Source organism: the organism of the source record quoted next, unplaced genomic scaffold (genome assembly GCF_019419815.1).
Source record: "Pyrus x bretschneideri cultivar Hongxiangsu unplaced genomic scaffold, Pyrus_bretschneideri_v1 Contig16, whole genome shotgun sequence".
NCBI classification, from domain to species: domain Eukaryota; kingdom Viridiplantae; phylum Streptophyta; class Magnoliopsida; order Rosales; family Rosaceae; genus Pyrus; species Pyrus x bretschneideri.
The window spans coordinates 843,433-856,263 of NW_025999457.1; the positions used below are offsets into that span (position 1 = coordinate 843,433).

General features: G+C 34.7%; 1 protein-coding gene across 2 annotated transcripts; it reads left to right on the plus strand.

Moving 5' to 3' along the window:
* Positions 1 to 8,945: 8,945 nt before the first annotated feature.
* LOC103951126 (scarecrow-like protein 1) lies at positions 8,946 to 12,638 on the plus strand. 2 transcript variants are annotated; one of them, XM_009362422.3, is made up of 3 exons: positions 8,946 to 9,508; positions 9,929 to 10,002; positions 10,508 to 12,638. In XM_009362422.3, the coding sequence occupies exon 3, from the start codon at positions 10,569 to 10,571 to the stop codon at positions 12,303 to 12,305; it is 1,737 nt and encodes a 578-aa protein (XP_009360697.2). In that variant the 5' UTR covers positions 8,946 to 9,508; positions 9,929 to 10,002; positions 10,508 to 10,568; the 3' UTR covers positions 12,306 to 12,638. The 2 variants fall into 2 exon arrangements, with proteins under 2 accessions (XP_009360697.2, XP_009360696.2); XM_009362421.3 differs by lacking the exon at positions 9,929 to 10,002 and having other exon boundaries at positions 8,953 to 9,508.
* The last annotated feature ends 193 nt before the right edge of the window (positions 12,639 to 12,831 follow it).

A 12,831-nucleotide genomic window follows, 5' to 3' on the forward strand; every position in this document is an offset into this window, starting at 1 on the left:
CACCGGAACTGTTGTGAAAGGTCATCTTCTGCTGTTTTTGAGGTGCATACAACAACTTACCAATATGAATGTCTGTCTCCTTCATCAAAATAGACCGTTAGGGATAGACTCTCTCTCTCTCTCTCTCTCTCTCTCTCTCTCTCTCTCTCTCTCTCTCAATATGTCCGAACGTCTGTATATGTAGAAGCCGCATATATGGAAAGGTTCAAAAGAGCTTTCAAACTGTAAATGCAAAGCATTTCAGTTACTTGCACAGCCGAGCATCCATTTTCTTCAAATGTCTTTATATGAAAACCATTATTTACCTTTTTCCTCACCTTCCCAATAGAAACCCATAAAAGCAACCGTAACCTTATAATTTCTCCAACCATATATTATATATACACACATGTACACATACACACATACCCTACGTAATTTCTAACCATCAACAACCCTTTAAGAAATAGAATTCAACAAACCACTTTGACTACTGCAATCAAACTTTCTTACACATGCATGCATGATCGATGCACCCACTGTTCCACATCATATAAAACCTACCTTTTGCCTTGTGTAAACCCTATACCTTTCTAATACTTACCCTTTTTGTTGTCCTTATTGAATGCATATTGTTACATGGTTGCGAAAGATATTAATGCACTTTGGCTTCATTAAATTCTCATAACTATGCTTTCATAAACTGATTTGGACTTGTCACATGAAAAACATATATAGTTTTTTTTTTTTTTTTTTTTGTCAAACTAAATTACTTTCATTAAAAAAAAAAACAAGTACAAGAAAAAATGGAGCCCGAAGACAGCCCACTACCTAAATACAAGCCAAACAGCAAAAAAGAAAATACCGTAGATGGACCCAAAAGTAGCCAGCTAAACAACAACAAAAAAAACCCTAAGACTGGAACAAAACTAGCAGCCACCAGATGAGCCTCCATCGCAAGGCCACCACCACCACCAAGAGAACAAACCAACAAAACAAATGGATCAACGGATGATCCCTAAAATTGAAAATCAATCAATGTAGTTCCTGAAAATATGTGTCACAAATCAATGTGATCCTCTATCACAATTCTGTCAAAAACTCTATTATGTGCTGACGTGACACATAAATGGGGCCCACAAGATACAAGAGTTTTCATCACAAATGGTTCCTGAAATTGACCCACACAATCAAGATGGTCCTTAAGATTGAAAATCAATAATTGTAGTCCTTGAAAATAGGTGTCGCAAATCAATGTGATCATTCTGTCACAATTTTGTCAAAACTTCTGTTATGTGCTGATGTGGGTTTAATATACTCAATTAAAAAAGTTGTCAAAATACCTTTTTGCATAGTGAGATTATCTAAAGGAAAAGCTTGCCGTTCTCCACGTCACTAAGATCACGGGGGAGCACCCAACAAGCTCTCCAAGATTAAGGTTGTCAAGCGCCCAAATATTGATAGTGGAGTCACAAAAGTCGTCACCAATCCAAACCATCACCAAAGGTGGTCTCGATATTCCAAGTCTATGAAGGGTGTCGAGAGGAGTAAAGATGGGTGTCTTGAGAAATTTTTTCAGAGAAGAGACGTCGAAGGCTACCATAGATAGAGGTAGAAGAGTATATGTTGGGATCAAAGGTGACTGCGGGACCGAGTTTCTAGGTTGACAATTTTTTTATTAATTATTAAATTATTAGACCTATTTCTATTTATTTTTTATTTAGTTTAACGAGTCCATTTTTGTGCCACATCAGCACATAACCAATTTTTTTACAAAATTATGACGAAAAAACCATATTGATTTGAGGCATCTATTTTAGGACTATGGTTCGATTTTCAATTTCAAGTACCATCTTGATAGTGTGAGTCAATTTTAGCGACTATTTGTAATTAAAAAAAATTTGACTTATGAGATCCATTTATGTGTCACATCAGTATATTGATTGATTTTAAATTTCAATGACCATTTTGATGATATGAAGTCAATTTTAGGGACCATTTGTGATATAATTAAACCCAAAGAAAAATTAACTAAATATGAAGTCATCTCACAGCTAGTTGTCCATTAAATAGACAAACCATATTTTTCATTTAAACACTGAATGAAATTTTGAGAACATGAATTAGATTATTAAACCATTTTTAATTTGGTTGATTTTTGGTAGAGTTGATCTTTGGTGACCTAGAAATTAGATGATTCTAATCATCAAGCAACATTTCAGGACATAAAGAAGTGTCGCAAGAAAGCAAAATGAAAAAATTTAAGTGAGAAGGTTATTAGCATCCACATTTTATTAATGTGTGTTGTTCTTGTGCTTCGCTTCAGACACCACACACGAATGAACGTTGTGAGAGTGTGAAATCGAGAATAAAGACTTGTATATATCTATATATTGTAATAGGTATGCTAATGTAAGGCGATGACAAAGCAGATTGAAGAACAGCTTGAGATACGCAAAAATTGCATCAAGGTTCTCAGAATGCAGGTCCGGTCGTTGGTGTCAAATCAGGCCCTAGTATGTTATTGGAAGAAAACAACGCAAGTGGCAATGCGATGCCACGAGCTTTGATCGTGACCTAGGACAATTTTGGCCAAAAACCTTCGTTTACTATCACAAAACAACATTTAGATTTTTAGCTTAGGAATGTTTTGGAACTTTGTTTATGATTTTTTTTATTTATTTTTTATTTGATCGTTAAGACCTTCTAGGGTTGGATTTTGTATTATGAACATATAAACACACTTCCGTGGTGTTGGAATTGTTACCTTTTGTATTTTTTTCATTACAAACGTGAGTTTTCTCTCAATTCTTCTTAGTGAGTTCTAGGGTTTGCTAATGGATTCCACCTTGAAGTTATCGTTCGATTTCCCTTCAATATATTTGTTGCATCATATATGTCATTGTAGATAGGTCAATATGTTTGTCAATTTTTATGAATAAACTTGTTCCTTGCAATACTCTTTTTTATTCCTATCTTATGTTTTCAGTCACCTTATATATGTGAAATGGAATGCATATAATTAATAAGATGATGTCTAAACAAATTCAACCAAGTAACAACCAAAGCATTTGTTATGTTTATAGTAGAGATATTTGAGATAAAAATTAATCATGATAATGGAGATGCTATCATATTAATTATGTTATATACGAGAAGAGTCTTAAACGGCAACGAATTTTGAGACAACCAACTAAGAGAAGGTTCTTAGACAAGTGGGACGTTTTATACAACACAATAATCAAGTAACCCATAAGGATTTTTTTGTTGGACCTTCCCTGTTACTTGTTGTTTCATGCATGCCTTGTACAATAACCAACACCTATTAAACCACAATAAAATAACAGGACTGTTTAAATTTATACATAGTTAAGTACTTTTAGTTGGCTTTTCAGTAGTGATTAAGTCTATGATCACAACAAACCAACATAGCCATTCTCCAGTTGATCAAAATATCTAAAAATTAAAAATTATGTTTAATTAGCGACTTGATACAACTAAGACAATGACAGTTTATCTACCATAATCTATGGTTATACCTCTTCCTAATCTGAGGCTGATCATGAATTAACATTCTCTAAACTTGTCCAATCAGTCTAATTAATCCACATTCTCAATCATACACAGCAGAACTAACAAAATTAGCATATCCATATGAAAGGTTATATCAATTATATGACGTTAATTCGTGCTTAAACCTGCCAATCTGAACCGATTCATTCCCATATTTTGCATAATTTGAAGCTGACAGGAACCGCCACCTGTTTGTTTGTTTTTTTTTTTTTTTTGTTGGTTAATTGTGATTATAGGTATGTGGGAATTGGGATGTGATGAACATGCATGCATCAGCGTTCAAATCAAATTAGGTATATATATTAATTTAATTGTACAATTGCGCAGCCTTTCAGTTGAGCTTTGTTGCTTGAGGATTACCTATGTATAAAATAAATAATAAGAATCTGAAACTTGTAGATATGGCTATATATATATATATATGTAGCTTTATGGCATGTTTATTGCAAGTCCTGTCATTTCATTTGTTTAATTTTTTATAATATCTTATAGCCATGAATTTGTGACGGTTATCACTTTGGTGATAGCATGACATCCTACCTACTAAATTACTAATTCAGCGAATTTACAGTTCAATATATGGCAAAAAAAATAAAAAAGTGAGATCGGGTGTAGAAGAGAGAAATTTTCTTTATGTCTAATTCTCTTCTTAAATTCTTAAAATGAAAAATCATTCTTATTTAGCTTTAAAATTTATTGAGTTTAGAAAATTATCCATTCAATCTCTTAAGAGTGAAACAAAGATGTTAGTTCATAACCACCTGATTGATCAGGATGAAACCACTCAAGAAAAAGAATTCCCTTTAAAACATGTTCAAAACATCTAATCCACAAGTTCCCCACGAATTTTAGATTCAAAACAATTTTGATAAAAATACAACGACAAGTCTAGTTGAAGGAAGCAAATGAAGCGATTAGACATACGGAATTCAAAACACACCATCCCTTGACATCTGAAGCTGAACATAAAAGATATCACATGTACAAAAATCTAATAAGAACACGAAGAATTGTTCGTGAACTGGCATGTGAGACTCGAAATTCATATTCAAAAGAATTGTTAAGACTCCGTTAGAATAAAAGGTACCATATGGAAGAAAAAAAATTACGCGAAAGATAGCTAAATGTATCAACCTTACACATGTCGTATTGAAAATCTTAAATATGGATATTTTCAATACATATCTTCAAAATTTTCACAAATTGTATGTGAATATGGTGTAAATAGTAGTTTAATTATGTAAAAAAAATATACTAAAAATCGTAGAAGATATTGGAGAAAAAGTATGAAAGGTTCAAACTAAATGGTTTGTGATATGGAGGAAAAGTAGAAGTCAAAACCCACCAAGCCTAAACTCTGATCAGTTTGTCCGATGAAACCCAGGATTTGTTGGTCTTTTTCTTTCTGGTCTGGGTCTCAAGACGTCTTTGGGCCTTCTTCAAGTACTCTTGGACTTGTACTTTGAAAATGCATGTGGCTTTCCTACGACCCCAATCTAGCCCAACTTAACTTTGGGTTAGAATCTGACCCGATATGACTGTCTAATAGGGCTCCTGGTCAATATGCTTTAGACCAATTACCTGAAGATCTTACTCCATCAGTTATATATAAGAATAAACTCAACATAGTAATATCTGTCAATAAGTACAAATAATACTGCAAATAATTGTTCAAGCCAAAATATTTGTAGCTTCTCAAGTATGTTTATATCTTCTAGGCATGGAACTTTGGCATTAAAGAGAGCACTTCCGACATTTTTGAAAATTGATATGCTCTACTAATAATGTAATTATTTGTATTCATACAATTTTTTTTTTAAGGATAGCTAAGTGTAAGTGTAAATACTTTATGATTAGCTTATTTCTATAAAGAAAAATGTCACATTCAAAATATCTCAAATACGTGGCATCGGCACGTACCTCAAAAATCCCAAAAAATACAAGGCTCGCCCGTCCAAGCATTGTACTCCCGAGTGTTCTCAAGATACATTAAGCCCTACATGTTTAGGCTCAACAAACCTCAAGGTAGAAACCTTGTCAATGTTTTACAAAATACAAAGTGGAACAAAAACTCAACCCAACATAATTTTTACAAGTGAAGTGATCAAGTTTCAAAAGTTGATTCATAACCAGATTTCCCCAGATGAAGAAAAAAAAAGAGAGAGAGAGAGATACTAAGAAGCTCCTTGACCTTAAAGACATGACGGGTATATCACACCAGGGTGGAGGAGTAGGAGTATAGTCCCATAATGGGTCAATTACAAGGCCGGGCCATAAATTTTGAGGCTCAAGGCTACTAAAAAGGGACCCTTGAGTTTTTAAGCACTTTAGTCTATTGTACATCCATATAGACTCTTGAATATTGCAATTTGATATAATCAAAATTATGAATTTACATTTTGTTTTTCAATAATTTATTATTCAAACATTAGACAATTCTAATATTTGTTATTCTAATGTTGATTCCAGGAGGAATACAAGAGAACCAATTAGCGCTATTGAATTTATTATATTTATCAATCAAGTTTTTACTCTCTTGAAATCTTTAGTTTATTTTTTATTATTAATTATCTAGAGCACGATATAATAATAAATTAATGATCATGTGAGAGTTGATTTACACATTCAATATAAATGGAAAGATTGGGAATTTGAAAGAAGAAGAGGATTGAAAAAGAGGTGGGCCGTTTTCACCGCACCCACAACTCAATTATGATGTCCTATAATTTTGCTATATTTATATGTACATACAGATTATTTAAAAAAAAAAAAAAAGACCCTTGGAGATTGGAGGTCCTAGGCGATCGCTTTACTTAGCTACCCTCAAAGCCAGCTTCCTCATAAAAAATGAACTTTATTTTTAACTTATAAATTAAAAAAATGTATATCATTAAATATGAAGTCACGAAAACAACTTTTGATTATGTATCTGTACACTTGTAAATATCCGAAACGTAGTGCTTATGTATTGGATAAGATAAGGATGATTAGGACGAAGTATTAAAATAATTTTAAGTTGTCCTGCAGTGATTAATAATTCCATTGGACAAAACTTTCAAATGCGCGATTTTACTCCACAGCCCAACCCCATGGTTGATGAAATATCTTTGATTCCTTTCCCACTACAGATGCATACAAGTTTAAACTGATTTTCGTATTGTTATTATTAAAACAAATTTGGTAAGATATGGAGCATAATTAAGGAGAGTTTATGCTTCGAAGACACGTCTCAGCAATGTTCTAATTAATTTTTTTAAGCACGGTTTGTAACTACGGTCAACCGACTCGAATTAATGAGATAAGATTTTGTTATTATTATTGGACTATTTTGTTCAAACAAATTGGGTAAGATATGGAGCATATTAAGGAGAGTTTATGCTTCAAAGACACGTTTTAGCAATGTTCTAATTAATTTTTTTCAAGCACGGTTTGTAACTACTATCAACCAACTTGAATTAATGAAATAAAACTTTGTTGTTGTACTGTTTGTGAATACTGTGCAAATAAGACTTATGTAAATTTTCTCTATTTATCCTTGAAAAAAATGCAATGAAGTTCAACACTTTGTTGTTAATCCTCTCTCGATTTATTTATTTTTGTCCACACACTTTGATGCAGTTCATCTGCTTTTTGTACTCATCAACAAGGCTTTTAGATACATCTCATGGTTATAAGAAAGTATTTTTATGTTGTATTCGTTCATAGTAAATTAATTATAAGGCTAAGTAGTAAATTGTTTTAATAATTAATTTTTTTTTTTAACTTATTATGTTTCGAGTTTAACCTCCTCTCTTTTCCCTCTTTCCTTATACCAACTTCAATGGTGGGTTAAAAGCCAAATTACCCTCTAAAATTTCCCCCCAAACCCACTCCAACCCAAGGGGAAATTTTATGCTAAATGCTAAACCAATGTCAAATTCCCCCCAAAATTTAGTCCAGAAATCGGAATGGACTTCATCCAATATTTATCGGAATTTAAATTTTTTTAGATTAAAATGTTCATAAAATTAATTTACGATAGTCTACATATTTTTTTTTAATTTAATTTAACAAAAAAAATAGTCTAAGTTCTATTTAATAATCTCGGGTTAAAATTTTAGGATAAAACGGTTGTAGCAGAAAATCTGTTTCTGAGCTAAAAAATTTGACTTTTAGCCGAGCCATTGAAGATGGTTTTAAAATAAGATATCTCGTTCTTTCCATCTTGTGAAAGTTTGTAACAAGGTCTGAATATAAAACCTTTTATTTTTTTTGGTAAATCTGAATGTAAAACCTTTGATTTTGTCATATGACGCAATAATTCCGTGGGAAATGAGAAATAGAGAATAGCAGCGGCCCCACCATGAAGTGTTTTTAATAAAGTTCCGGTCAAACGTCACTAAGGATTAAGCACAACGAAACTTCTGTACCATATTTTTCAACCGTTACCGTACAAATAATTGTTCATACAAGTTTAGTCCAAGTACTTTTTACCCAACTCACTTGACCTTTTTAAAATAAATGTGCCACCATAGATTCAACATTCGTTGGCTTCCAATTTGATGAGTCGGGATTTGATTGGCCAGAGTAGGTTTTGCTCGAGCACCTTAGAAGAGCGATTCTCTTATCTAACTAAGATTTAATTTCAATGGAATAATTAATATATTATGTTGAAGAATGCAACCAAATAAAATATTGACAATATGTATTACTACTTATAAATGAATGCTTCTACTATTAATAACATCAATATTTTTACTGATAAAATCCAACACATGTTTGGTTGTCCATGTGATCAAGAGATCGTTTGAATGTACTTTTAATAATTAAAAATGTTTTTGATGAAAATATTTTTAAAAACAATCATTAGTAAAAATATTAGTAAATCTTAAAAAAACACTTAAAGTGATTAATAGAAAACTGGTACTTCTTATAGAAATCACTTAAAGTGCTTTTGGAACCTAAAATGATTGAAAGCGCTTTTATAAAAACATTTTTTATAAAAGCGCTTTCAATCATTTTAAAAGCGCATTCAAACGAATCTTAAATTAAGACAATGTCGATGTGATTAGTAATAGGCTGCCGACCGAACTCTAAAATCATGACACTGTACCTGCATAATAAACTACTGCCACCTGGTACATCATGACATGAGAAAATCCCTCTCTCAAGTCAAAACCCCTCGAACAATCCGTAAATTATTTATCTTCAAGAGGTTTTTGGGTTCGAGACCCTCGAACAAAGTCTATTGTTGTCGACCCCTTCAAGAGGTAGCGCTAACATATCCAAAAATTTAACAACTTTCAAAAGTCCCCATGATTGTGCTTTGAAGCAAACAGTGTCACAACAAGAGCAATGAGAGCGTCACATTGTGCGGTCGACAACATTAGTCAGACAAGTTGGCATAAACATGCAGGCTGACTTATGAACAGAAAACGCAAAAACAAAAGAAAAGGTAAAAGCAAAGGAGGGAAGTTTCCTCTGAAGGGAATTGTTGGCTGGATGTCTCTTTTCTCACCGTCTTTTTTTCTTCCTCAAAGTTCCAGAATGTTGGAATTTTCTGCCCCAAAAACTAAGTCTCCTCTTAACAAATGGGTCTTTTAGAAACAGTGTTTTCTCTGGTCAGATGCTTCAAATAGGTGGTTAATATCCACCCAATAACATACAGTTTCTTAGTACTTATTTTCTTACTAATCGAGGTCATTTTTCATTTGTCTATGTTTTTGGTCTTGAAATTTGCTTTTTGGGTTATCTTCTCTACCTTATTTGTTGCTTCTCAACCTACCTAATTCATAAGAATCTAAAAATTGTTTAATTATTTTATAATATATCACCATAGGAATTTTGGCCATTTTCCTTTGTCTTAATCCCAAGGTCAAATCCTCAACTCTTTCCTCTTCCTTCAAAGTTCAAGGTTCATACCAAATTCTCACCTTCCTCTTCATTTTTGGGTTCATCTTTCACTTGCAGCAAGCAGGTACATATCTTTTTTTTCTTCTCCTCCTACTTTTTATATTTATTTATTTAATTTTTCTTCTTAAATCTCTCCTCTTTTATATGAACTTAATTGTCATGAAGTGTATTTGCATGTATATTATTGTATTTATAGATCATTAAGTGTATGAAATCATTGGTTCAGGCAGGCATAGATCTCTCTCTCTCTCTCTCTCTCTCTCTGATGATGGTTATGCATGTTGTTGTTGTGATCTCAGAAATCTTCTGTCTTTCTGTCATGATGTTTTGACAACTTTATTCCTCTGCAATTGCCAGTTTTATTTATTTAATTTTTTTTTTTTTCGGGTTTTCCGGAGTTCCCATGTGGTTCAAAGGTTCAGCTTATTCCAGAATCTGTTCAGCTTGTTCAAGGTTTTCTTAATTGCAGCTTTTAATTGTTTAGGCTCAAAATTTCAACATTTTGATACAAGCGATATCGGGGGAGGGGGAATCGAACTTGGGACCTCGAGTGCAAGGGTGAATGGTCCTACAATTCCATTGATTTTGCTTTCTTGCACAACTCTTTTTACCTGCTACTGTAAAAGGACATATGATGAATAGTCTTTTGTTGTTGTTGTTCTGTATATATGCCTTCAAAACAGTTCAGCAGACATTACAAATTTTGATGTAGTATTATTTGTGTTTACGTGTGCCTGTAATTTCTATCTGTTGGATTGGACAGGCTCGACCAGATTCGCTGGAAAGGGATCCGGATCCCTTCCTTCTAATCCATCAAATCAGGGAATCCAAGCCATTGAAATTTGATCCAACGGCTACAAATAGGGGTTCACTTTATAAGTTATAATAACTTTAGCTGTTGGATCAAATTTCAATGGTCCGGATCCTCTGATTTAGTGGATTAGGAAGAAGGGATCCGGAGAGGATCCCTTTCGAGATTCGCTTGGTCTAATTTACTAGTTTCCAGTGTTAATGATTGTTTGACAGTTATTTACCCTCTAATGTGTGACAAATTGTGATACAGAAACTCGAATTGTGTGATAGAACTTATGTTCCTCAACGACAGAAAGAAGTAAACCAAAACCATGTCTTTAGTTCGGCCAGCAGAGCTTTCCACCACATCATACAGAAATCGCAAATTATATTCTTTAAATGGCAGCAATGACGGTTCCAGCTTGTCAACTCAAATATTTGGGGCCGATGAGCACAAGGCCGTGTATGTGAATGATTCTTACAGCAGTGAGACTTACGAGAAGTACTTCCTTGACTCCCCAATGGAAGAAGTTACACATCCATCCAGCTCTGGCGTTTCTGGAAGTTCGACTAACCCACAAGGCGCCTCATCTAACCAGCTAACAGCTGGATCAGTTTCCTCCTTGAATACTCAAAATCCATATATCACTTCTTTAATGTCCAATTTTGAATCAGATTACTTAGAGAGTCAAAGCCCCGGTGCGGATAGCTTCGATGAAGATAAGATGAGATTGAAGCTTCAAGAATTGGAGAGAGCTCTGCTTGATGACAACGATGATGAAGATGATGGGGAGATAAATTGCAGTAGTCGAAGCATGGAAGTGGATGGTGAATGGATTGATCCAATCCATAGTGAATTGCTCCATGACTCACCCAAGGAGTATTCATCATCTGATTCTAACGCGAGCAGTATCAGCAGCAAAAAAGAAATATCACATGCTTCTCCTCGGACACCCAAGCAGCTGCTTTTTGAGTGCGCTGGTGCACTTTCAGAAGGAAACATTGAAGAAGCATCAACGATGATAAATGAGCTTCGACAGATGGTGTCGATTCAGGGAGATCCCACACAGAGGATTGCAGCTTACATGGTGGAAGGCCTAGCAGCTCGCTTGGCTTCCTCAGGAAAATTTCTTTACAAGTCTTTGAAATGCAAGGAACCCCCGTCTTCTTATCGCCTTGCAGCCATGCAAATCCTTTTTGAGGTGTGTCCTTGCTTTAAATTTGGATTTATGGCGGCAAATGGAGCCATCATAGAGGCATGCAAAGATGAAAAGCGAGTTCACATCATAGATTTTGACGTAAACCAGGGGAATCAATACATAACCCTCATACAAACACTTTCAAGCCTGCCAGGTAAGCCACCGCACTTGAAGTTAACAGGGGTGGATGATCCCGAGACAGTTCAGCGTCATGTTGGAGGCCTTAACATCATTGGACAAAGGCTTGAGAAGCTGGCAGAAGTGCTGAAAGTTCCATTCGAGTTTCATGCAGTAGCCTCGAGGACTTCAATCGTCAATGCCTCAATGCTTGGCTGCAGGCCTGGGGAAGCACTCGTGGTTAACTTTGCTTTTCAGCTTCACCACATGCCCGATGAAAGTGTTTCAACAGTTAACCAGAGAGACCAGCTTCTTCGGATGGTGAAGAGCTTGAGGCCAAAACTCGTTACAGTTGTAGAACAAGATGTGAACACCAATACAACCCCTTTTATCCCAAGATTTGTTGAAGCCTACAACTATTACTCTGCTGTTTATGATTCCCTTGATGCAGCTCTCCCTCGGGATAGTCAGGATAGGATGAATGTTGAAAGGCAGTGCCTTGCACGGGACATAGTGAACATTGTGGCGTGCGAAGGAGAGGAAAGAATAGAGCGTTATGAGGTAGCTGGAAAGTGGAGGGCAAGGATGACCATGGCAGGATTTACTTCATGTCCTATGAGCACCAGTGTGACTGATTCGATTCGAGATCTTAGCAGACAGTACAGTGACAGGTACAAAGTGAAGAAGGAGGCGGGGGCGCTTCATTTCGGGTGGGAAGACAAAAGCTTGATTGTTGCTTCAGCGTGGAGGTGATGATCGTTCAGCTCCAAACTACTGCTATGCTTTCATTCAGTATTGTACTTTGATTTTGTGTGGGGATAAAGACTTACGGCTATATAGAGGCAATTTCGGAAATTGGCTACAATACTTATATATATTTAATACAATTACCATCTCGATTCTAAGGTGGCAATTGTATTAAATACACGTAAGTTTATAGTCAATCCCATAATTTCAAGTATATAAATAAGGAACGTAGCGAGCTGCTAGTTTTCTAACACTGATAAACGATCTCAATGGTTGTAATAGAATAACCTTATGTACTCTCCTATATAATTTTGTGCGGATGTGACGTGATATTGTTGATGTTGCGAACTTAAAATTATCAATATGTCGGGCAATATTGTATTCATAAATGGAACAACGGGTTATCCCGACCTATTGACCAATTGACGGTGATTCTCAAATATTGCATAATAGAATGTGATCAAGATGGGATAGAATGAACATAAACAAAGACCTCGGATATAAGCTTGTTCTTAACTAACTTAGCTACAAG

Bases quoted from the DNA above. Each gene is read 5' to 3' on its own strand.
- LOC103951126 (XM_009362422.3), top strand. From the start codon at position 10,569: ATGTCTTTAGTTCGGCCAGCAGAGCTTTCCACCACATCATACAGAAAT.